The sequence below is a fragment of the Ochotona curzoniae genome, unplaced genomic scaffold (assembly GCF_017591425.1).
Source record: "Ochotona curzoniae isolate NIBS_2020 unplaced genomic scaffold, NIBS_Ocur_1.0 scaffold_2453, whole genome shotgun sequence".
Classification (NCBI taxonomy): domain Eukaryota; kingdom Metazoa; phylum Chordata; class Mammalia; order Lagomorpha; family Ochotonidae; genus Ochotona; species Ochotona curzoniae.
Window position 1 is genome coordinate 27197192 of NW_024467094.1, and position 26313 is coordinate 27223504.

General features: G+C 55.2%; 1 protein-coding gene across 1 annotated transcript; it reads right to left on the reverse strand.

Annotated features, from left to right (window-relative positions):
- Positions 1-577: 577 nt before the first annotated feature.
- On the reverse strand, positions 578-4325 carry WFIKKN2 (WAP, follistatin/kazal, immunoglobulin, kunitz and netrin domain containing 2). Its single transcript, XM_041001390.1, has 2 exons — positions 4126-4325; positions 578-2098 (listed from the first exon to the last, which is right to left on the reverse strand). The coding sequence occupies exons 1-2, from the start codon at positions 4315-4317 to the stop codon at positions 578-580; spliced, it is 1713 nt and encodes a 570-aa protein (XP_040857324.1). The 5' UTR covers positions 4318-4325.
- Between the last annotated feature and the right edge of the window lie 21988 nt (positions 4326-26313).

Genomic DNA, 26313 nt, shown 5'->3' on the forward strand with positions numbered 1-26313 from the left:
CATCCAAGTCTAGCAGCCATGACATCACTCTGTGATCCAGCACCTGGCCCCCAGAAGCCTTTGGAAAATATCCAAGTTGAATTGAATGGAACCAAAACTAACAACTCAGTGCCTGTGATGGACAAATGCCACGATGGCCCCAGTATTCCCACTCTGTGTAAGTCATGTGGCTGGTTGGGTTGGACGAGACCTCTGGCTTCCCACTGCCCATGATGCTTAACACCAAGTGGCTGTGCTCACGGCAGGGAATCTGTCTCATTGACTCCCTGGGAACTCTGCTCTACCTCACCCCGCCCCCACTCCCTCTGCAAGCAGATTCCCACAGGGATGCCAAAATCCTGGCTGGGAAAAGGCATCTGGAAACAGAGGTGGGGAGTGTGGGGTGGCCTCAGCTCCTAAAAGGAACCCAAAGAATACAAATTGACCCCAGATGCCCTGGAGGTGTATGACTCTCTCACTACCTGTTGGCCCGGGACTCTGATCTAACCTTGCCCAGCTGGCTGACAAGGGGTGGGGAGACATGGTAAGGTAGGGGGCGGGGGAGCAGGAGAGGGGCGGGACAGGAGTGGAGAGGGTTTCAGGCCAAGGCCAGGAGCTCCTTGAGGACTTCGCAGGTCTTCTTGTGCATGACCTCATGGAGCTTCCTGACGCGTCGGGTGCTAGAGGCGCCCACAAAGCTGTCGGGCCGCAGCGTGGCCATGCCGCCATCCACCTCACCCATGATGATGAGTGGCGTCTCGCCCACCGTCACATTGGGGCAAGGGCAGGCCCAGTCTACCTGTAGGAGGGTGACCTCCAGCGGCTCCCGGCCCAGGAACCTGAGGCCCATCTTCTCGTCCTTCAGGACTTCATCCACCGTCACCAGGGCGCGGCCTGAGTCGGGCTCCTCCGTCAGCTCCGAGACCCGGCCCAGGATGACGAAGTCGCTGCGGCAGAAGCTGGTGACTAGCTTCTGCCGGGGCTTGCAGGCTCGACAGCGCTGGTTCCCACGTGGGAAGGGACATGACTCCTCACACGCCTCGCGGCTCTCGAAGTTGTTGCCATTGCCCTCACAGCCACCGTAGACGAAGGACTGACACTGGCCCATCTGTCGGTTGTAGGCCCAGCGGGGCGCGTAGGCCTTGCAGGGTCCTTGCAGGGCGGGCAGGCTGCACACGGCCAGTGGCCCACTCATACAAGCTAGCATGCAGGCCTCATAGGTCTCGAAGTGGTTCAGGTTGCGGTCACAGTGGCCATAGGTGAAGGTGAGGCAGTTGTTGGCCTGGGCATCGAAATGCCAACGGGTCTGCTCCTCACCACAGTCCTCGCCATCGGGCGGCTGCAGGCACTCAGCAGCTGGGAAGGCTGTGCCATTGGGGCTGTTCTCAGAGGTAGTGGTGGCCTGACCCGGCCGGACCACTGACAGCGGGAAGTCGGCTCTCAGCACCCCGGCGGCATTACGAGCCGTGCACGTGTAGATACCAGTGTCCTGGAGCTGGGCATTGTAGATGACCAGCTGGGCAATGTTGGTGACTGCCACATTGCCGCGCACGTGGTTGGGCCACATGACGACATTCTCCCTGTCTTCTAGCTGCTTCTCCCAACTGATCTCAGGCCGGGGCCGACCCACCACGTCACACAGGAAACTCACCGTTTCGCCCACGGTGACCGACTGATGGATGGGGTGGTTGAGCAGGGCAGGTGCCGCCAAGTCCAGCCCGGGAGTTTCGGGAGAGGCCGTGGTGGGGTGCACAGTGGTCTCGGGTGGCGGAGGGCTGGTGTTGGGCCAGGTAAAGTGATAGCGACAGGTGACCACAGCCAGCGTGATGCCCTTGGAGCAGGCCTCGGCATCCATGTAGCAACGGTTGTAGTAGGTGAGGCCATCCGAGGCGCAGGTGAAGCTGGGTTCCTTCTCACAGCGGTCCCGGCACTTGCACACGGGCTGGCCATCCCACACGTCGCACTCAGAACCCTGCTGCAGGCACATGAAGTGGTCGCACGTGGCCTCCCTGGGCATGCCCACGGGGCCCTTCTTGCCTCTCACATCCATGTAGCGGGCTGCCACGCAGCTCTTGGTCCCACACACATTGGGGCAACACTTCTCATAGGTCTCACACTCCTGAAAGAACCACGCGGAGAAGAAGCTTGAGTGGCGAACAGGAGGGACAAAGGACAGCAGCCTGGCCCTAGCTCTCGGCTCGCACCATCTTGTGGGGACGACATGGGGTGAGGGTGGGGGTGGAATGACAGACCCGTTTTCCCACTGTCGTAACACTAGTGAGACCGCAGAACCTGGCCTCATCTCCTCTGAATCCTCAGGTTAGCCCCGCTGGCGGGGGCAGTGCCTAGGCTGCCAGCTTTGGTCTTTCTTTCCCTTGGACTGGTGTACGGGGAGAGGGTTCAGGGGCCGGCCTCCACAGTGACCGCATTCCCTTCCCACTCCTCCTCCTGGCCCATCAAGCAAGCTAGCACACACCTGGGGCAGGCATCCGGCAGAGCTGGGAAGCTGGCGGTCTGGCACCACCACTCTGGGCTGCAGCAGCCCCGCGTGCTGGGCTCTGGGTGGCACCGTTAATGTTGAGAGAGAGCAGCAGGTGAGAAAGCCCCTTGTGTGGCCACAGCCAGCAAGGCCCATAATCCCCTGGGTTTGTGGAGCCCCGGCAGGCATTAGTTTAATTCCTCGAAATTAGCAACGTGCTGCTGGAGTCGACACAAACAAGGACCTCATGTGGTGCCGTAGCACTGGGCAGGCAGGCCTCCTAATCCCCCTCCTGGTACCCGCTGCTTGCTGCTCCCTGCTCCCTGCTCCCCGCGTGGCTGGCCCAGCCTTGCTAACATTCCACATGGGCTAAGGGGCGCCCCCGCCGCGGCCGCGTGCTGCCCGCGCCTGGCTTGTTTACTGTTCTCCCCTCTCCACTCAGAATGGTGACTTTGTTTTTGCAGCCTTTGCTTGGCAGGGGTGGCCTGGCCACACGGGGGAGAGGGAGGGGAGGGAGGCTCTGGGGGCCAGGCCGGGGTCCCAGGCAAAGCGGTCCTGTGGCAGAACTGAAGGCAGCACCAGCTTCCACTCTCTTTCAGGAGCTCCAGCCCAGAAAGCTGCAGTGGACTCTGGGAGTCTGGGGGCTGGGAGGCGAGGAGGGAACTGGGGGGAGTTGGAGAGGCCCCTCAGGATACTCTGCAGCTTCAGGGCCCAGAGATGCCCCCAAGGCTGCCTGAGTCCAACCCCCTATAGGTGCTTCCTTTCCAAAGACATAAGCTCAGTTCAGTGAAAGCCACATTTAATATGTCAGCCTGTGCTAGAGAAGGAGACCTCCCTGAGTGTGGCCCACCTGCGGTGGCCTGACCTCGGCAATGGGAACCATTCCCCTCCCAAACCCCCTTGGGATCCTTTCACTTGATGTCAGCCATGCCGCCTGGCAGCATCTGTCCCTGAGTCCCTGAGAACTGTCCCCGGGTCCCTGACGGGACAGCTCTGTGCTCTTCCTGGGAGTGACCAGGCATCTACAGCAGGTACCAGGTTCTCTCATGTTCCCTGATGCTGCCTGGCCTGGAACTGGAACCCTGGGAGACTCAGAGCCTGCCAGAATGCAGCAGGAAGCGCCTGTGCCTGCAGCAGGTGCAGACAGCAGGGGCCCTCTGCCCTGGGAGCCAAGAGGTGGTGCTGTGGGCATAGCTCTGCTTGCTGCACTGTGCCCTGACCAATAGCAGGAGGCAGGACCAAGGAAGCTGGCAGGGCTGGAGGTCAGCGCACATGCTCCTGGGGACTCCAGAGTGTGCCTTGGGCTGGGCCAGCGCTGTCTGTCAGGCAACCCGGCTGCTCTCAGGCCCAGGGGGTAGAGCCTGGTAACAGGGTAACCTCGGCCTTGTCAGATAGACACGGGGTCCCCAGCATGCTCAGGCTTTGCTCTCTGCATGTCCACTCTTCCCAACCTGGTACATGCAGCTATGCCTAACATGCAAACACACCTAGCACTGCACAATGGTGAGTGGGGGAGAGGCTCACTGCAGCCCCCAGCCGAGAAGAGAAGGTACCCACAGATGCCCAGTTCCCAGGAGCTCAAACATCACACCTACCTCTTTTCCCCGGCCCTGTCCCATCGCACCAATACTCACCTGTTCCCCCTGGGATTCTGGCATCCCACTCACCTGATCGGTCTCACACTCCCTCTTGCAAGTGCTCTGTGCATCCACCCAGAGGTTGGGGTTCATGTCGTTGGGGCAGATGCCGGCATGGGAATAGCGGATGGGTGGTGGCGCCAGGCCTCGCGGGGGCATCCCAAGCAGCAGCAGCAGAAGCCCCCAGTGGGGCCACAGCCGGTGGCACCCCAGGGCCTGCATGGTGCTGTCTGCGGTGGCCAGAGACCTCCCCTGCAATGATGCCAGGGGCTAGGGTCCACCAGGGCCTTTTTCTCTGGGGCTGAAGATACCTGCCCCTCACCACCCTCACCCCAGCAGGTCTCCTTGCTCAGGCTCCTGCTGCTGCTGCCGCAAGGGCGACAGGCAGCTGCCGCTGTGGCTGCCTCCACCACGTCCCTGCAGCCTGCCGGGCTGGGAGGCTTCAGATAAAAGAAAGGTCCTTGGAAGGAAACTCCCCTCCTGAGTGTGCAGGGAGAGGCGCCTCAGCAGGGGCCTCGGGCTGGATTTATATCCTGGGCGCACCACACGAGTGGGAGCAAGCTAACCTGACGCCTGTCACGGGCAGGCTGCTGGTGCCTCTGTCCCGTGGCTGATCACAGACTTATTGCAGAAGGGGGGAAAGAAAAGCTGGAAGCAGTTTAGGCGGCGTATCTGGCACGGTGGGGCACCTGCTTGTTTCTGACTCCAGGAGGCCTTTAACCCCTTCCAGGGCCAGAAATGGCATGTGCTTCGGGGGAGCTGGCTCCAGGACACGCAAGCTCACTGTAAAGAAGGATTTGTTTCCCTTTCTCCCCCGCCTCTCCCCCCTTCGCCGTTCTGCTCCTCCACGCTGGGCCCCCTCCTCCCCTGTAGCCACCTCCGAAGAACACACGATCGCTTGTTACGAGGAGGGACCTGCCGCCTGCCGCTGCTGCCGCCGCGCCCGGCTCGATAGTACATTTGAGAGCAAATGACGTGGAAAAACAACAAGTTCACGGCCATTCCGGGGCGGGCCTGAGCAGTGCCGCTGTGCTGTGTAAGCAGCTCCTACGCCAGCACCAGGTCCCCCCTGTGGGAGGTGTGCGCGCGGACAGGCTCCCGGTCTCTGGGTCCCAGGCAGTCTGGGGCTTAGGTCCCACGGAGGGCATGTTCCCCAAATCATTCCAGGGACATCTACCCGCTAAACTAAGCTCCACTCCCCAGCAGCAGCCAGGACATATCACATTCCTCCTCCTCCTCCGCCTCCATGGACACTTGTCAGCTGCAGGAAAACCTACACGGGCAGGGCAGCCGCCCGCGCTCAGGGCCACTGCAGCAGCTTCTGAGCAAGCTTTCTGAATGCCAGGTGCTGTCCCAGGCACTGATTTGACTTTTCTCAATACCTTGGGGCTGGAGGAGAAGCAAGGTTGGAGTGGAAAAGGGCAGGTGACTCGCCAAAGTCACACATAGTCAGCAGTCACTGTGACATTCAGCCTTCTTGCGTGCCAGGGTCTCCGCGGGCACCATTTTATTCAACTCACACCGGCAGGCCTGGTTCAGGCTGGAGGAGAGGACAGACAGGGTGAGCAACATGGCCCAGGCTACACAGCTCCAGGACCCCAGCTTTAGCACAGGAGGGGAGAAATGGACACATTCCCCCTCCTGCCCTGGCTGTGGGCAAGGGGTTCTTGGCACCATCCTTCCCACATTCATCTGTCAGAACCATTGTCCAGGCCGAGCCCCAATGCCAGTTCTTACACACTGGGCACAAAACATCAGGGCCAGTGTTTGTAGGAGGGTTGGGGGCTGCATCTTGTCCTTCGGAGGGAAGTGGCTGGCATTGATGATGGTATGAAGTGGCCAGCAGCCCAAGTGCGTGTGGGGTTTGGTCACTGGATACTGGGGAAGTAAAAGGGAGGTCTTTGTCAAGGATTTTGGGAACAGTGACCGAGCTGCCGTGCCAGGGGGCCATGGCACAGGTGGGCACAACACACATCAGAGCAGGAAGACAGCTCTGAGACCCCAGCAATGCTCGGGGGAGCAAGGCGAGGCCCACGGGGCATAGCCTCTCCTTGTGGGACACTGAACTGTCAGGAGGTGGCACACCCTCGCCTCCCCAGGTCCACTGTTGCTCTCCCGAACTGGGTGGCATTCCGCCATGCTCCCCCCCCCCAGGGCTGTCTCCTTCCCCTGGTGTGGGTTAATCTGTCTTCCCCACTCACGTCAAATCGCTAATGAAGGGTGTCAGATCCTAATCCTCTAAATTATTGGAATAAACCTCCCTCCGTGGCCAGTCCCAGTAATGAAGCCAGACAGCGGGCGACGCCGGCTGCTTTGAATTCCCTATAATTTCATAAGCCCGTGTTCCAGCTGCTCCAAGCAGGGGCCTCGGCACAGCCCCTGGACGAATGTGCTCTGTGCAGCTTCCTTTGATGGTTCATGGGGAAATCGACAGTGACACGTTTCCAAGTGACACACGGAGGAACTGTCAGGATCCCGGTGAGGACGAGGAAGAAAATCTAAAAGGAGGAGGCAGAGACTGGGCAAGAGCTTGGGGGAGCAAAAATGCAAGGCCTTGGCTTTTCAGCCTTGTTCCTCGAGTTGGCAGACTGAGGGAGATATGGGCCTCACTCACCCAGGACCCCACTCCTGGGCAGTGTGGGGAGCACAGGGATTCTGAGCCGCTCTGGCTGTCCCTCTCAGCCCCTCCAAGTCGCTCACCAAAAAACAGCGCAGAACAATAAAGAATGACCGGGGCTGGGAGTCCACATGGTCTCCCCTCCTCTCTCTGCACTGTTGACCTCATGGCTGCCCCAGGAGCACCCTCCACCAGGTAGAAGGGGGAAACTGAGTCACAAGGAGGTTAGGCTGGGCCTGCTGAGGGGCCCAGGCCATCCAGGCTGACACTGCTGGAGAGCCTCTCCTCCCTCGCCCCAGCCTGTGCTCCGTACACACCCGCGCCAGCTTCCAGCCCCTGCAGGAAGCCTCATGCTCACTCCCTCACTCGCTTGCTCAGGCAGCTGGCCTGGCCGCGGCTTGTTTAGCAGCTGTGCTGGGAGGGCTGTGGACTTGCCTCCTCCTGGGTTCTCCCTCCTGAGCCCCTTGGCCTGGCTCCCTTCCCAGCCCCACGCCTGTGTGTGCCTCCCTCACACTCCTTGCAGACCGCATGACCCAGAGCAGGTCCCAGCCAGTGGGGGAAGGGAGGCTCATCTTCCCAGATCCTCCACCCTAGGACCACAAGACACAGGGCCTAGCCTGGACCTCAGGGCCACCCTCCAAGCTGCTCTAGGGTCACAGAGCCCAGTCAAGACTCTCCTGTCATCCAGGGTCACGGTCAAAGAAGGCTGGGCTCTTATCTGTCTCAGAGGAGCCCACTGTGGCCCTCACCGCTGCCAGCTACACAGTGGGCAGGGAAGACTCACCACCTGCAGGGGTGTGGTGGTAAGAGGTTACCCAGATAAGGAACTTGGGGTGACCCTGAACCTCAGGCCACCATGAGCATCACAGCTCCTGGGCTACTACGTTTAGGCAACAAGACCTAACCCCTTACTCATGTGAGACGGGGCCCCACAGAGATCACAGCCACCACTGCCACCACCACCTGCAGCCATCATGACCTTACATGTGAATCAAGCCTCTTTCCTTTGCAAGGCATCCTCCCACAAATGTGTTCTGAAGCACCTACTGTGTGCTGAGCTCTGGGCACACAGGGACCAGCAACAGGTTCTCTGTGCAGGAAGGGCAGTCTAGGACGGCAAAGGAACAGGCCAATGGTGGCAAGCAGCTGGTCGCAGACAGCAGGAGAGGGGCCTGATTGGCTTCCCCAGCCGAAGGGCCGAGCCCAGGAGCCAGAGCTGAGAAGACAGTTTCCAGGGCCGCTTCTCTGGCAGGCCTCCTTCCACAGGGTTCAGGCCTCGGGAAAAGGGGAGGTGAAGGGGCCTGCACAGGTTGAGGAGGCGGGGTGGGGGTGGGGACTGCAGGTCTGGCTCAGCCTGCCTGGTGCGGGCCCCAGCCGGGTCTAGCCACCCTGCGTGGGCCCCAGGCCCAAGGCAGCAACGCACTTTCTCCCTCCCCCTACTCCAAGAGCCTGCCTGCCCCAGTCTTGATCTCTCACACGTGTCTTGGGGGTGGGAGGGTCTCGGAGAGGAGGAGGAGCCTAAGGAGCAGGAATTGGGGTGCTGGGAAGAAGGTAGTTGGGCTGGGGCTCAGTTAGAGGGAGACAGTGCTCAAATCCCAGCCCCCGGAACTCAATAAGGCAGTGGGCTCATTACCCACTGGGGACACCCCCCCATCCGCCCAAACGTCCTGGGGTCTGGGTTACATTACAGGACTGCGTGAACCCTCCCCTCCAAGCAGCAAGTAAGTGAGGCTGGGGCTTGCAGTAATTATGGGGCCTCAGCAGATGGGAGAAGCAGCCGGGGGAGGCGGTCAGCTGTGGGCCATGTGACTTGGCTGCATCTGTGTGGAGCAGCATGCAGGAGGGTCTGCACTGCTCTAGTGGGTGGGCAGTAGGGAGAAGGGAGTGACCACAATGCTGAACAGAGCGCTGAGAATCATGGTATCAGTAAGGAAGTACACACCGAGACCCCTTCCAGGACCAGGCTGGAGTGGAGTGCCCGCTGGTGCATTGAGCCTGGGCACACCAGAGCTCTAGCATGCAAAGGTCTGTGTGTGTGTCCTGGAGTCCCCAGAGGAGAATCCGCCCCCTGGCATAGCAAGGAGCTGGACACTTGCCAGCGTCCTCAAGTCTTTCAGGTGGGCTCAGTGGCATCAGCCTCATCACCCACTGAGGACTCAGCCCTCATCAGGCTCCCTACAGGGCCACCTCTGACACATACCCCCGCCGGGGCCTCCCTACCGCAGCCATTCTAGCTCCCTGCTCTGTGATCCCACGTCCTCATTCCTCCAGCTTGGCCTGCATGCTGGACAGACTCAGCTGCAGAAAGCCCCAGGCAGCCCTCAGCCAAGACAAACACAGGCGTGCAGAAGCCACGGGGCTGCTGCTGGCTGCCCCATTCTGCTGGGCCAGGGGCGGGCAAAGGCCTGGGTGGCAAGAGGGGGCAATCTGTAGGAAGGCTCAGCCTCCCCCAGCCCCCCATGCAGCTGTACATGCCATCCTTCTTTCGGATGAGAGGGAAATGACAGGACCTTGGGCTTTGGGATTGCTCTGCTTGTCTGCTGCTGAGCAAGGGGTACGGATCCGCTGAGGTACCAAGACTCCCTGACACTCAGCACCCCACCGCACTGTGCACAAAGAGCAGTGACTGTGTGTGCTTATGTGTACAAGTGTGTGCATGCCTGAGTGTGTGTCTAAGCGTGGAGTGAGGAAGGTATTAGCAACAGGCCTTTCCCTGGCTGACCGTTAATCCAAGACTTCTGGCTTGGAGACGGCTTCCCCATGCCAAAACATTTAACCATGAACTTCTGCCTGTTTTGCTTCTCTGGTCTGATTGCCTGCCTCCTTTCTCTCTCAGATTCTGGAAGCTGTCACATGGTTCATTCACACTTTTTAAATTAGTAATTATTTGAATGACAGAGGTATCTCACATCTGCTGGTTCACGCCCCCGAATGCCTGCAACAAGCAGGGCTGAGCTCGGCTACAGCCAGGATCCTGGCAGGTGTGAGTCAAGGATCTCGAGTGGAGATCATCCTGGATATTCAGTAACAGCCCCAATTCCAACAACAGGAAAGATCCGGAAGATCCGAAACCCACAGAGGACGAAAGTAGGGACTGGAGTGATGGAGCCACAAGCCTAAGAATGCAGGTGCCACCAGAAACTGGGAGGAGCCAAGGTGAGCTATCTCTGGAAACAAGGGGGAGGGGCCCTCCCAGCTGGTCTGTTGTGGATCGCCACCGGCCTCTGGAGCCAGGAGATCCTAACTACGGGGTGAAGAGGCTGCAGGCTCGTGGTCGTTCATTGCAGCAGCCGCAGGAAGTGACTGCACCTGCCGCCAGCATCTTGGGGGCCCCTCCTGGTCGTGACGAAACAGCGTCACCATCATCACTTCAGGTCCCCTTAAAACTGTTTCCAGGATTGCTTCAATGGCATGTGTGTTGTCTTCTTGTTATTTAATGTTTGTTTTTATTGGAAAGTCAGTTACACTGAGAGGAGGAGAGACAGAGAGGAAGATCTGTCTGTTGATTCACTCCCCAGGCAGCTGCAATAATCGGAACTGAGCCAATCTGAAGTCAGGAGCCCAGAGCCTCTTTCGAGTCTCCCATGTGGGCGCAGGGTCTCAAGGATTTGGGCTGTCCTCAACTGCTTTTCCAGGCCACAAACAGGGAGCTGGATAGGAAGTGGGGATTAGAACCGGTGCGTATATGGAATCCCAGAGCTTGCAAGGTGAGGACTTTAACCACTAGGCTACCATGCCAGGCTATTTTATAACAAGCTGGTACACTCAATGACATACACATATATGTACATATACATATATATATGTGCTGTGGCTTTATGTGTATTGATTCTGTATGTTTTGATTGTTTTACCCTTTAATAGAAACCGATAGTCTCAAAAAGCATAGGACACAGATGAGTAAAGAGCAAATGGAGGGCTTGACCTACTCCCTGCCGCCCCCCAGCCGAGCAAGAGACGCTGTGGTATGGGACAGACTCAGGAGCCAGGACTCCAATCCAGGCAGGCTGATGTGCAAGGTGGGCGATGAACTGCCCTTGCAGCCATCTTTATTCTGTGATCTCTGAGGAAAGAAACTCCTGGGTGGCAGAGGCTGTCAAATACACCCCCACGTGGAGTCAGAAAGCCAGGCTTAATTGTGGTTTGGTACATACAATCGTAGCAACAACAGGAGTGAAAGTCTACCCAACAATCCCTGCTCTTCCCAAACGGAACGCCAGCTGTGCTTCCCTTAGGAAAGTTGGGAAGGAGAGAGCCCAGGGGCTCCTCTTGTCTCCATCAAAGGCTGAAGTTGCAGAACACAGGTTAATACCCAATAGTTGACTGCTTTTCTTTAGATCAGCAATCATGATTGGAATGTGAAGCTAAGATGGGGGCCTGCGGCGCGGTGGCGCAAGTGGTTAAAGGTCCTCGCCTTGCACGCCCGGGATCCCATATGGGCGCCGGTTCTAATCCCGGCAGCCCCGCTTCCCTTCCAGCTCCCTGCCTGTGGCCTGGGAAAGCAGTCGAGGACGGCCCAAGGCTTTGGGAACCTGCGCCCGCGTGGGAGACCCAGAAGAGGCTCCTGGCTTCGGATCGGCATAGTATCGGCCTGTTGCGCTCACTTGGGGAGTGAATCATCGGACGGAAGATCTTCCTCTCTGTCTCTCCTCTCTGTATATCCGCCTTTCCAATGAAAAAATAATAAAAATAAATCTTTAAAAAAAAAAAGATGGGGGCCTGCATGGTGGCTCAACTGGCTAATCCTTCTACCTGCTGCACCAGCATCCCATGTGGATGCCAGTTCATATCCCAGCTGTTCCACTTCCAATCCAGCTCCCCCTTTACAGACTGGGAACACAGTGGAAGATGGCTCAAGTCCTTGGGTCCCAGGGATAAGATGTCAGATCTTCCCACCTTGAGCTATAGATTCACTGTACTTCGGTCAAATCCTGGCAATCCATTTTATGACATTGACAAAATGATTCTAAAATTCACACGGAGAGGTTCAAAACACAGAATGATTGCCACAATACTGAGGGAGAATAACGTTGGTGCGCGTTGATGTCAGCCAACTTCAGGATCTACTCTAAAGCTACAGTGAACAACACATAGTAATAAGAGAGGGCTGACACGCAGGTTGATAGAACAGAGCCAGAAAGAGACTCTCAAAGGAACAGAAGAAAAGGGATTTTTTTTTTCAGCACATGGTACCAGGCCCAACAAGACATTCGTATGTCAAAAAATAATAATAATAAAAAGAAGTCTAGACATAATCGATTTTGTCTTTCACACAATTAACTAAAAAGATAAATGTAAAATACAAAACTACAGAATGTCTAGAAAGTAATACAACAGAAAACTTAGGTGACCTGGCATCTGGCAATGAATTTGTTTTGTCTGTTAAGGTTTGCTTTTTATTTATTTGAAAGGCAGAATCACAGGAAGAGAGGGAGAAACAGAGTTCTTCCATCTGCTGCTTCACTCCCCCAATGGCTGCAATGTTGTGGTCTGGGTGTGGGCTGAATATTGAATGTCTAAGTTTTTGCTTCTCACTTTAAAAAAAGCATTTAAACATAGGCACTGATTTGGCTTGGGAAAGTGGTAAGGTTTATAGAGGATGAGGAATACAGACATTTGTGGGCCATGTTTAGGGAGAATGAGTCGGGAAGAGAAAAAGATAACAGAGAGATTGCTACCTTCTGTCTTCAGACTCCATCAGCAGGAAGCAAGAGAGCAAGCGGCTAAGTGAAAGGCCGAAGCCGGCACGAAGGACACGGACGAGCCGAAGCACAGGGGACACGGGGTGAGTCATGGTGCAAGTGGAAGAGAGGGCACCCCTCCTCATCATGGCCTTCAAAGGGGCTTGATAGGAAAGCAGTTATGCAACAATGCAACACCACCCCACTCAGTCCCAGGTAATTATAGGTAAGCTTTGTTTGACGCACAAGTAGGAACAAAAAATTACACAGGCAGGGGAGGAGTGGCTCCTGAACTTGCCTAAGACCATATCAGTGATGGCTGGGATTGTGCTAGTCTGAAGCCGGGAACTCAAAGCTGCTTCTGAGTCTCCCCTGTGGGTGCATGGGCCCAAACACCCGGACACCCTCCACTGCTTTCCCAGGCACATTAGCAGGAAACTGGATGGGAAGTGTAGTGGCCAGGTCTCAAATTGGCACCTGGATGTGATGCTGGCAGCAGAGGAAGCAGCTTACCCTGCTTTACCACAACACCAGTCCCTGGCAGTAAGTTTCTAGCAGCAACATTCAAAACATGATCCATGAAAGAAAAACAAACAAATAAAACTGACAAATTACTTCTGGAAATACAAGCCAGAAACCAGGAGGAAATATTAGCAAAATACATAGCTGATAAAGGTCTGCACCCACAAAAACAAAGCACTCTGAAAATACAATAACAAGAAATAGGGAGCCGGCATCATGGCATGGTGTTAGGCCACTGTCTGTGACACGAGCATCCTCTACGAGCACCAGTTTGATTCCAGCTGCTCGACCTCCAAGCCAGCTCCCCATCAGTGTCACTGGCAAAGCAGCAGAAGACAATCCCTCCACCCATGTGGGGGACTCAGAGGAAGTTCCAGGCTCCTGTTTTCAGCCTGGCCCAGCCCCAGCCCTTGTGGCCATTTGCGCAGTAAGCAGCTGAAAGAGGTCCTCTCTCCCTCCCTCCCTGTAACTCTGCCTTTGAAATAAAACAAATATGGAACAAAAAGAGAATTAAGAAGAAGAAAATAAACACACCAGTGAAAAAATGGGCAAAAAATCTGGATCAACACTCACCAAAGAAGATGGATGAATAAATAGCTAATTATGACATGAGAAGATGCTCATTAGTGAAATGCAAATTAAAGCCACAATGAGATGTCATTACGCACTAATTAGGATGGCTTATGTGGTCACATAGGGCTGCCCCCAGCCCACCCCCACACACCCATGACAATACTGCAAGGCAGGAAGCCATGGCAGGTGTGGCGGAAGCTGAGAGTGTGCACCCCACATTTCCAGCTGTGGAATCCTTTGGGCCCATGGGCTGTGAACAGAAGCCATGTGCGTGCAAGCTCTTTGGCAGGGTTCCCAGGTCTTCCTGAGCTCCATGCCAATGCCTCTGGACCCTTCGTTTGGCACACTGACACCCACAAGGCAGCTTACAGGATGTGTGCCAAGAAGGTGATGATGAGGGTAAACTCTGCCAAGCAACCCGCTCAGCCACGAGGTCTGCTCAGTTCCCAAAGTGGTCAACTACAGTGAGCCTCAGGGGTGTTCCTTTGGGAAAGCTCTTCCGGTGCAGCCCCAGGCGCCCAGCGTGACTCAGCAGTGCCCAGAAAGGCACCCGAGGAAGGCCTCCTGGTGAGCTAACCATGGCTGCGACCTCCTTGCCGCTCCTGTGAGAGAGAAGGACTATGTTTTCCCTTCCTGGGCTCCGGCTAGTACCGTAATTAACAGAGTGACAGAAGGTGACTTCTGAGTCCAGCCTGCAAGATCAAGGCTGCCTCTTGGAAGCACCACAGTAGGAATCCAACTTCTCTCCCGAGGAAGGGCTGGTCAAGACGAGGGTGTGCATTTGCTAAGCACCTTCCATCGTGGCCCAGCCACCAGCTAAATGCAGCCGAGTGAGTGAATAATCCCAGGTGATATTCCACAGAGCAGACTTGTGCCCTAGATCCTGGTCCTTAGGACCAGAAGTCAGTAGAATGTTCTAGGTCTAAATTGTGCGGGATGGTTCTCACAGAGCAAGCCACAAGTGGATTTAGGCCTGGAGGAACTGGCTGGAGGCCGGTTTGGGCTCTCAGTGTCAGCTTCACAGCGAGTAAGGAAGCAGAAACGAAACGCAGCCAGACTTCCCTTTATAGCCTGAACGAGGCCACGTGGGGTTGTGCTCAAAGACTGAGCCTCCGGAAAAGGGTCTGGAATGTGGGCTGGGAGGGAAACACCGCCGATGGCCTCCAGACCAAGAGCCCCGGCAAGAGAGGGTTAAGTGTTCCCATAGTTACTTAACCAGCGGTTTGGAGGAGCTGTGCCATGCCCTGTGCCTGAAACGGATGAGATGCGAAAACAAAGCAGGAATGGCCTCTGTTCTCCCTGTGTTTCAGGTTCAGATGTGGGATGCACAGCCTAGACAAACACACCATGTGGAGTGGACAGAGTATGGGGGACATTTAACAGAAAACACACAGCACGCTCATTGGGCACCTAGCCATAGGGGCGATACTATTTTCTCTACCTGAGGTACAAAGGATGCTGTTTGGAAATGACCTTGGACACCTGACAAGCTCAGACTCCAGGGGGGAAGCGCTGGGGGGTTTAAAGCCCTGTTTTCTATGGAGAGCTTCCAGAGGAAGTGATGTAGATGCTAAATCCTGAAAAAGGAGACACAGCCAGGCCAAGAGAGACCAGTGCATGCCAGGGCTGGGTGTTGGAGGCGGCACAGAGCACTGAAAGCTTAGGAGGACAGTGAGGGTGGCGGAGAGAGACCGTGAGTCAATGTGGGCCCCAGCAGGACTTAGGAGTGTCTTCGCTCCAGGCCTACACCAGCCTCCGGAAGCAGACCCTGCTCTGTCTTAGTGGTTTTCAGCTGTTTCCTTTGCATTTTTTTAAAATATTTATTTACTTTTATTGCAAAGTCAGATTTATAGAAAGAGGGAAAGACAGAAAGAGCTTCCTTCCACTGGTTCACTCCCCAAGTGGCTCCAATGACCAGAACTGAGCTTATCTTGAGCCAGGAGCTTCTTCCAGGTCTCCTATGTGGGTGCAGGGTCCCAAGGCTTTGGGCCATCCTCGAGTACTTTTCCAGGCCACAAACAGAGAGACCTGGATGGGAAATGGAGCAGCTGGGATTAGAACCAGCACTCATATGAGATCCTGGTGCATGCAAAGTGAGGACTTTAGCTACTAGGCTAATGTGCCAGGCCCTCCTTTGCACTTTGAACTTGGTGTTGAGGCAGAGACTTGAGAAGAGAAAAATTGGTGAACAGTAAGGCATGATACAACCCTTGGTAGACATATCGGTGGGTCATTGTTCTCCTTCACACAAGTCAGCTAAGAGCATAAGAAGCCTGGCAGTCCCTGAACATCTCCAGGCACGAAATAGTTGAAGAGTGAGTGAAAGCTGTGCCCATGCCATGCTGGAATGCTTGGGTGACACTGCTGGACAGAGAGGCTGGGCTGCCAAGGGGCCATGTACACTTGTCAGGAGCTCCTAGGAAGTGGCCCGGGGCAGAGGGAGTCCTGCTAACCTGGAGTCCTGTGGCTGGCCACCATGGCTGAGGGCAAGGAGGCGCCTCTCTGGGGGCTGGCCATGTGTCTTCCTAACTCTGAGTCACCTGCTCGGAATGGGAGTGAGCTGGAGGCTGGAGAGGGGACGCTGAAGGGATTTCAAGCTCCCACCCCTGGGCGGAACACCTGAGTGTGCTGAGCTGATGGGGCGGCCCCGGGTGGCCTCAGGCTCTCCAAAAATCAGGGGGACAAAGACCCTTCCACAAAGGGCAGTCTCAGGGTGCTGCGAGGAAGGTCTGACGCCTCAGTGCTGTGACTCACCCTCTTCCCGCTGCAGCGTCTGAAGGAGGAAGGCCACGCACAAAAGGCCGTGCCAAGGGCCCTAGTGGCCCCACATTCCCAATCCTTTGTTGTCTCTCCTCGTGCAGAGAGCCTCCCATAACAGAGACTGTAACGGAGGGCACAGCCCTGGCCAGGAGCCATCGGTCAACTGCCAGCTCGGCTGGATGTTGGCTGGCTGACCTGCCACCCAGCCACAGCTGGAGAAGATGAACACAGAGAGATGGGGGACGAAGCATAGTGAGGGTGCCAGGTGCCTTGTGTCGAGAATGGGTGAACAAATACAGTAACCAGCCACCCCGGCCCTTTGCCGCAGCCCCTCCATCTCCTTACCCTTGTGACAACCAGGGAGGAGTCCACCAGTGAGCGCATCCGGTAGTATGTGGGTCCCGGGCTGGCACTGTTCTTCCCTCTTACCATTTAAGACCTTCACACCACCAGTTACACCTTCCTGCTACCAAATACCCACCCTTGCCTCTCAACTGAATCAGTTCCTTCTGCCTCCGCACACTCGGGAGTCTCCCATCCCAAACAGCACTGAACAAGCCCCCAGACCCCATCCCTACATCCACAGCTCCACCGCCTGTGCTCACGGCGCCCCCTGCATCCAAGCCCTACTCCTGCAGCCACAGCCCCACTCCTGCAGCCACAGCCCCACCCCCTGTGTCCACGGCCCCACCCCGTGTCCACAGCCCCACCTCTCTCCTCACTCCCAAGCCCGCCTGCATTTCACCTGTACGTTCTCACCTCCCAAGTCCCGACCCATCGCTAACTCTTCCACACACTCTGCTCCCCAATCATGCTTGGGGGCCAACAAACCTGCTGCTGCCCTCAGTTGCCAGTGGCCCCCATCCATTCCTCACTGTCTTGATTTCTGAGCTTCTGTCAGCTGCGTGGCTCCTCACTGATAGAGCGCCGGGGAGCCGCTGCCTCTCTGTTTTCCAGCCACTTCCTTGAACACACCTCCCTAGGAGCTTCCCCTTCTACTCAGGCCTTGGCCAGGGGCTCTGACCAGGGGTCCCAGCAGGGGCTGTACATTCGTCACCAGCAGGACTTCTGAAACAGCACCTGCCCCTGCTTGCCCCACCCCCTTCCAGTGCTGCCCAGATGTGCTGGCTTCAAAAGCTTCTAGATTGGGGCTGGTGTGGTGGCCTAGTAAATTAATCCTCTGCCTGCGATGCCAGCGCCCATATGAATGCCAGTTCATGTCCTGGCTATCCCACTTTACAATCTGGTTCTCTGCTTATGGCCTGAAAGCAGTGAAGAGTGGCCTAAGTACTTGGGCCCCTGTACCCATATGTGAGACTCAGAAGGAGATCCTGGCTCCTAGCTTCAGATCAGCTCAGTTTCAGCCACTGGGGAGTAAACCAGTAAATGAAAGATCTCTTTCTTTATCTCTCTCCCTCTGTGTGTGTGTAATCCCAGCTTTCCAAGTAAAATAAATTAAAATTTTTAAAAGCTTCCATGTGATTCTTGGGCATGGCCAGACTTCTGCGCTACTGCCTTCAAAATTGTATCTGACCCTGAGCCCCTCAAAGACCACTCTGCTCCCCAGAGGCACCCAGCCGGGCCTAGGGCTTCTGCTTGATTTCTGGCAAGGGCATTCTAGAGAGCCCGGATGAAGGCACCCGTGTAGCCCCTGCCTTCATCCCCATGGACTCCGCACACACATCGCTGTCCTGAGCTCCTTAGGGTCCTGCTCTTTCCTTTCTTTCTTTTTTTTTTTTCACATTTTCTTTTTCTTCTTCCTCTATCTGGGGGAAGAGAGGATAGAATGGGAAAGACCACGCCCAGCCTCCCAACCAACTCAGGACCTGACATCACCCCAGGGTCCCCTTTGCGGAACGTGTTCTGAGGGTTCTGCTCAAGTGGTTTTTATAGTTGATATTGCCGCTCCAAGAATGAGGAAATCCTTCCAAGGGCAATTGGCTGACATAGTCCACCTCAGAGTCTCCATTCGCCTGGAAGTTTACTGTCAAGTTTCACTGGAGCAGTTGATCAATTTGTTCCACCATTCCTCCCCTGCAAACCAATGGGTGTTGCAACCCAGCCCAACACTGCCCACCTCACAATTGGCCTTCGCGTACACCTTCAGGGGGACCTGAAGCCCAGTGAGAGCAAGGGTCCTGCCCCTTGAGACCTTGCCAGAAATGAGCTGAATATTTTCTTCTCTTGAGCCATAAATTCAAAAGGAAAAATCTAGAATGCTAACTCACCGATGCCAAACTAAGAGGCTTTGGTTCCTAGTTGTCACAGCTCTCTGCTTCCAATACCCTGACCCAGGCACTTGTCTTATTCCTCCCCTCATTTGTCAGAAATCACCTCTTCCTGGGAGTGCAGGAGGGACCCCTGAGTCTCAGCCCTGCCAGCCAGGCACCTATGTGCATGCTCCCACCTCGAGCTGAACGATGCTTTTGTCTCCCGTATTACAATGGACTGTGAGCCTCTGTTTCCCAGTCAGGCGTTGGGGCCAGGACCCTGCCTCATTCCCCACTGTAGCTCTGTGCACACCACGGCACCTGGAGCTAGAATTCCACCAGTCCATGAATGGAGGTCTTGCAAGTGTTCCATAGAATAAGCAATGCATAGTGGGGCTGGTCAGAATAGTGTGGTACAGAGACAGAATGGGAAGCCGGAGATGTTGGCACTTGGGCAGCATAAGGGAGTCCAGGGCAGAGAGATCCCAGGCATGAGACTTGTGCCAATCACCTGGAAGCCTTGCAAAAAACATCCTGAGCCCCTTGGGGCTCCTGAGGCCTGGTGTCCTGAGCTGTCGGGTCTGGGAATCTGTGCTTTCCACATTCCCTGGAGCTCAGGCAGTGGCCAGCTGGCTGATCCAGTGCTGGCTACACCCCAGAATTGGGGAGCAGCCTACGTGGGCCAGTTTTCTTCACTCACATGCACACTTGCAAAGCCAACTGAGGAAGCAAGTGATTTCAGCAAAGCAGGATGCACTAGCAGCCAAGGTAGGAGGCAAGCGCCATGCCCAGCGCCCCCTGCTGGGCAGGGGAAGCACCCAGTGTCCACAGAAGCCTCCTTTCCACGGGTGGTAGAGAGTGTGGGGACTCCGGGTGCAGAAAGCCAAAGTGCTAAAGCATCTCCCCTGTGACCACAGAGATGCAGGCACCACCTGCGCCTGAGCTGTATCTCTCCAGCCCCTGGCATGCATGGGCCCCACCACTGAGGCTCAGCTCCCTTCCAGGTCCTTCGAAAACCAAGACGGAATTGTGGGAGAGCCACACAATGCAATGGTGCAGCTCCCGCGAGGACTGACCCATGCTCCAACAGGGAAGGGGCCCGGAACCGTGGCATGGAGGCAGCCTCCATCTTCTACTCAGTTCCACAAACATGCAGTGGCTCCTGTCATCACCCCTGGAGATAGATCTGTTGGCTGGTCATGAGGGACACAGAAGAGGGGGGAATGAAAGTGGTGACTAACAGGAAATGGAGGTCATTTAAACATTCTGGAACCAGACAGTGGTAGTAGTTGCATAACCAGTTGTGAAATTAAAATTATCAAATGCATTGAATTGTATGCTGTGAAAGTGATTGAAATGGGGCTGACGTTGTGGTGCAGTGGGTTGAGCCACTGTCTACAGTTCCACATCCCATATGGATGCTAGTTCAAGTCCCAGCTGCTACATTTCCAATCCAGCTCCAGGCTAATGCATCTGAAAAAAGCAGCTGAAGATGACCCAGGTTCCTGGGCCCTTAGCACCCATGTGGCAGACGTAGAAGAAGCCCCTGTCTTGAACGTGGCTCAGCCCTGGTCATTGCAGCCATTTGGAGAATGAACCAATGAATGGAAGATCTCTCTATCTCTGTCCTTTTTTCTCTCTCTAACTCTGCCTTTTAAATAAAATTTAAAGACTTTACTAGTAGTAATAATTTTTAAAGAAACATGATTAAAGTAGGGTTTTTTTGTGTGTGTGATAGGGGGTTTCAGTTTAATAATGTGGCCGCAGTGGCTGGAGCTGACCTGATCTGAAACCAGGAGCCAAAAGCTTCTTCTGGGTGTCCCATGAGGGTGCAGGGTCCCAAGGCTTTGGGCCATCCTCCGCTGCCTTCCCAGGCCACAAGTAGGGAGCTGGATGGAAAGTGCAGTAGTCAGGACACGAACCAGTGCCCATATGGGATTCCAGCACAAGTAAGGCGAGGACTTTAACCACTAGGCTACCATGCCAGGCCCAGCAGTTTAATAACTTTAACCAGAAGTTAGTTCTCATCCAGGTGGTCTGATGAACCTCCGTCCTCAGTTACCTTTCTGGACAGCCTCGCATGGATGCAATACGAGACCATCCTTATTCCGTTGCCCAGGGCAGCTTTGCTGAGCCCAGCATCTCTGCACAGATCTCAACCCCCTACTCTTTCAGGGTAAACTTCTGGACTTCTTAGGGTGCCCGTGGGGCCTGCTCCTTAAAGCCCATTCCACAGCGCACTCCTTGTCACCCCCTGGATCAATGCCAGAATGGTCCTTCTTGCAGGAGTCATCCTGCAGGGTCCTAGTGGGAAAGCTGGCCAGTTTGTTTGTTTTCAAGATTTATTTATTTTTATCGGAAAGGCAGAAAGTAGTGTTTATGAAAAGGTTGGTTACAAGAGGCTGCCCTGGGTCTAACTGCTAGCTCTCTCTCTCTCTCTCTCTGCTTCCTGGATCACTTTGAGACTCTCCCTTTGCACGCACTCACCATGGGGCTGGCCCAGTGTTAAACTGTGAACCTTCAAAATTGTCAGCCAGGGTAACACTTTTGCCTTCTCCCAGGGGCTTGTCGGAGCAATGGAAAGCTGCCCCTCACACAACCCCACACTCTCCCCAAGGCAGGCAGAGGACCAGCAGCGTGCCTTGGCTTCCCCAGGCCAGGAATCTTTCCTGCAGAAGCTGGGGTGCCTGAGGCCCCAGGGCGTCCTTGCCCAGAGGCTGTGGAGCTGTTCAGGTCTCGGCTGTTCTCTGGGATACACTGCAAAAGCATCGCACATATACCCAGAGTCGTGCAGCCACCAGCACCGTGCTGTTCCACAACCTCTTCTTCACCCCAGCACCCAGAGGGGAGGGAAGCCCAGCTCCTGGAGTGTCCCTTTTTCCCAGCCCCTGGCGGCCAATCCTCCACCAACTTCCTCTCACAGCTTTTTTTTTTTTTTTCTTTATTGGAAAGGCGGATATACAGAGAGGAGAGACAGAGAGGAAGATCTTCCGTCCGATGATTCACTCCCCAAGTGAGCACAACGGTCGATGCTATGCCGATCCGAAGCCAGGAGCCTGTTCCAGGTCTCCCACGTGGGTGCAGGGTCCCAAAGCCTTGGGCCGTCCTCGACTGCTCTCCCGGGCCACAGGCAGGGAGCTGGATGGGAAGCGGGGCCGCCGGGATTAGAACCGGCACCCACGTGGGATCCCGGGCGTGCAAAGCGAGGACCTTAACCACTGCGCCACCGCGCCGGGCCCCTCTCACAGCTCTTGACATCAAGGCAATCTAACAGTCCCGGCTCTTTGGGCCTGGCTTCTGTCTCCAAGCCTGAAGCCGCCCAGGCTCTGCCAAGCGGCCATGTGTGCGTCACATGGTGACTATGTTTTATGTTGGGTACACCTGCTTCTCCGCTCCTCAGTCGATGGACACATGGCTCAGTCTCTACTCTGGGCCCTTTCTCACTGGACCCTGCTCTGCGTCCCCTTCAGATGTGGCCTTTTCTCTGGCTGCTCAGCTTTTTCTGCAGCCTGAAGCTCCTCCTGGAAAAAGCTCTGAGGCCTGAAGGTGGTGTCAGGACACAAAGGTGGATCTTCTCAGCTCAGGCCCACTGCGGCTTGATCTGACAGCGCTTCTTCGCTCCCACGGGCTCCTCTTGGATTCACTTTCAGCCAGTTCCCGCTGCCAGCAACTGCAGGCCAAACTCTTGTTTATTTTCAGTGGGACTATGTGGGAAGTAAGCCAGGAGATTGGGAGGTTCTTTCTCTGTCTCTGAGCGTCATAACAAACAAGGAAATAAATAATCAGAAATCAGTAAATAAAAATTTTGGTGCAGGCATTGTAGCACGGTGAGTTGAGCCATGGTCTATACACACCAGCATCCCACGTGAGTATTGGTTCAAATCTCAGCTGCTCCACTTCTGACCGAGCTCCCTGAGAAACTAGTGGAGGACAACCCAAGTGCTTGGGCCCCTGCACCCACACAGGAGACTCGGCTGACATTCCTAGGCCGAGCCCCAGCTATTGCAGCCGTTTGAAAGTGAGCCAGTGGATGGAAGCGCTCTCTCTCTCTAACTCTGCCTATCAAATAAAGAAAATAAGTCTTTAAAAAGACTAATAATAAAACACAGCACAATGGCTCAGTGGCTAAATCCTCTGGCCTGCTTATCTCAAGTACCTGTTCCACCAAATATTTTGTCAGTGCCCAACGTGGGTCTCAATCTTTCTGGGCCATGATGGCAGCAAAGTCAGTGGCATACATTTTGCATTTTGGTCATACAAGTTCTTGGTGCTAATGTCCATCTTGGTTAAATCAACACTGACTTATATAAGAGATGAACCCCAGATGTTTCATTGCAGAACACAATTTCTGACTCTACAAAAGAAAAGAAGGGACTAGGGGGAGGTATGGGGTCTCATGCTCCTCCGAGCCATGCGGTGAGCCGGGTGGGTCGAGGCCCTGCCATTTCCAATGCATGGCCTCCGAGTGAGAGCTGGACATGAAAAACCAGTGGCAGAGAGCAGAACAGGAGCTAGGGTCATCTGTCTTTGTGGGGAAGGATGTACTAGAATAGGGCCTGCCCTGCACGGTGTCCTCGGCTGCTAGCTCACCACCATGGCACAGCCAGCCTGCTGTGTGCCATAGATAAGGCGTGACACCCAGGGCCCAACTTCATCACTGCCTGGCCCTGGATGGAAAAGGCCGCCAACCCCAGGAGTGGGGGACTGGTGGGCTGGCCACACAGCTCCCACAGCCCCAGACAGCACTCAGCTACCTCACCCAGCTGACCGTGCAGTGTGTCTTCATGCGTGCATCCTTTGCGGGGACAGAATTGGAAGGGAGGGAAGTAGAGCAATCCTGGTCACTGAGCTCCCAAGGATGCCTGACTCGGCATTGAGCACCATGCTGTCACTCCTGCCTCAGCACTGAACAGCAATGACTCAGCATTTAGGGGTCCGACCTCATTCCTAAACTCCCAGTCTACTCTTCCAGCTACGTGCCCGACTTCTTGTATTGCTTGTCCTCACACAGAACTTGGTTCTTTCCCCCTCCAAACCTGTTGTCCTTCTGGGGTTAACAGGTCCATTAACAATACATCCTTCCCTTGAGAGCACAAACCAGAGACCTCACAGATGTCTGTGGCCATCCCTGTCCCACAGTCCCCAAGCGCACCTGCACGCGTGACTCCCAATCTCTGCCCCTTCTTCTCCAGCTCTGCCATACCCCCAGCTCTGCTCCCAGCTTCTCTCAATGACCTTGAACCTGCCGCAGCTGAGTCAGCCCCCCTCAGGCTGGTCCTGATTACCCTGTTCCCCCAGCCAGAACTCTGACAATCCCCAAAAGGCAGGAGCCTGTTCATCCCATCCCTGCAGGGGCACAACTGAGATAAGAACTTCACTTTCTGTTGTTGCAAGACCCCTTGCTCCCCTTGCTCCGTCCCTCCATTCTTGGCAGGATAAAGCACCACGAAGCACAAAGAAAATTCTTTACATAGCAGACACCAAGCCAGCAGCAGCTCCTCCCTACCCAGGAGGGTCCCACACACTGACCCCTGCTTTCATAGCTTCTCTGTCCCCAAGAACCCAGTTCCCAGAGCCTGGCAGCAGGGACAAAGCCTATCCCTTGTGGTCACTAAAGGCCAACCCTCCTCCCTCCTCCAGCTAATGGCAGCAGCCACTTTGCGGGACAAAAAGAGGACAAACTGGACTTAGCTAGAGCAGGTGCTCAATCAGAGAAGCGGCCTCATCCCTCTCTCACTTTCCCCATTATCCAGGTGTGTGTCCCCCTACATTTTGGCTGGGTGGATGACACCCAGTGAGGCTCTGGGGACACCCTGCTCTTCCCACACCCTGTTTCCCTGGATAGGACACTTGTCCCTGCGTCCCCTTTCTCCCTGAACAGCACACCTCACACCAGCAAGCAGTAACTGTATCCACCCTCTGCGCCTATGCAGCATCCTGCCTCCCTCCCCTCCACACATGGGCCCACCTGCCAGGCATATCTGCAATCTGGTCACTTCCCACCGCCATCGCTTCCCTGACGGCAGCGACCACTTCCTCCCAGAGCTTGCCACTTCCCTTCCTCCATTCAGATAGCTTCTTGCCTGCCTGCCTTCTCCTAGAGTTCCCAAGGACCCACAGCCAAGCCTGAACCTCTCGCCAGCCCCACAAAGCCCTCTGTGGCTGCCTAGGTCACCTCATTGGCCTCATGCCCTTTCTCTCTCTACCGGGTCTTCTGCCTACAGGGGAGGACCACTCCTGTCTCCAAGCCCTCATGCTCGCAGCTGCCCAGACCTGGACCCCTGATCGGCACCTTTGCACACGGCCCATTCTCTGCTTACCCACACCCCAGCTCAGGCATTTCCCCAGCAGGCTCTCCCAGACCAGACCTCTGTCAGATTCAATTCCCAGGACCAGTGTGATGGCTCAGTGGCTAAACCTTCTCATTGAACGTACCAGGATCTCGTATGGGCACTAGTTTGTGTCCCGGCTGATCCACTTCCCATCCAGCTCCCTGCTTGTGGCCTGGGAAAGCAGTGTAGGATGGCCCAAAGCTTTGGGACCCTACACCCTCATGGGAGACCCAGAAGAGGCTTCTGGTCCCAGTTTCAAATCAGCTCAGCTCCAGCCATTATAGACACTTGTGGAATAAACCAGCAGATGGATGATCTTTCTGTATATCCTCTCTGTAAATCTGCCTTTTCAATTTAAAAAAAGAAAAAAAAAAAGGCCCAGCATAATGGTTCAGTAGCTAAATCCTTGCCTTGCTGTAATCCCATATGCGTGCCAGTTCATGTCCTGGATGCTCCACTTCCCATCCAGCTCCCTGCTTGTGGCCTGGGAAAGCAGTCAAGGATGGCCCAAATCCTTGGGACCCTGCACCCACGTGGGACACCTGGAGGAGGTTACTGGCTCCTGGCTTTGGATCGGCACAGCACCGGCCGTTGCGGTCACTTGGAGAGTGAATCATCAGACGGAAGATCATCTTCTCTATATCTCCTCCTCTGTGTATATCTGACTTTGTAATAAAAATAAGTCAATCTCTAAAAAAAATTCATTGGTAAATGAAAGTACTTCCAGACACTTTCCCAGGACCCCCTCTCACCCACTCTCTCACCCCCCCAGCTTGCTCGTCCCTTTCCAGCGCTCACTGTAACACTAGCCTGGAGCCTGTGTGCCGCAGTAATGGCTGTCTTTACCAGGGCACTGAAGATCAGCACCTGACACTTCCTGGAATTGAGTTCTTGAACTTCCCATTCAGACTTGGGAAAACTCTCTTTTTAAAATATTTTATTTTTTATTGGAAAGTCAGATTTACAGAGAGAAGGAGAAACAGAAAGATTTTCCATTTGTTGCTTCACTCCCCAAATGACTGCAATGGCTGGAGCTGAGCCAATTTGAAGCCACAAACCTCTTCCGGTTCTCCCACTCAGGTGCAGGGTCCCAAAGTTTTGGTCTGCTTTCCTGGGCCACAGGGAGGGAGCTGGAAGGAAAGTGGAGCATCTGGGATACGAATCGGTGCCCATATAGCATCCCAGCACAAAGCAAGGACTTTAGCTAACTAGGCTAATGCACCAGGCCCTCGCAGGAAACCTCTTAAACCCTATGCCCCACCCTGAGCCTCAGTTTTTCCTTGGGAAGATGGAGTTAACGTTCAATGCAATCATTCATGCAAAACGCATGGCTCAGCGCTTGGCATGTGGCTGCTTAAAACTCAGCTGCAATGCTGGAGTCCAGCCATGAAAGCAGACTGATGCTGTGGCCGGTGCCGGAGTAGAGCAGGTACAGCCGTTGCCTGAGACAAGCAGCAGCCCATATGGATGCCAATTCAACTCCCAGCTGCTCCACTTCCGATCCGGCTCCCTGCGAATGCACCT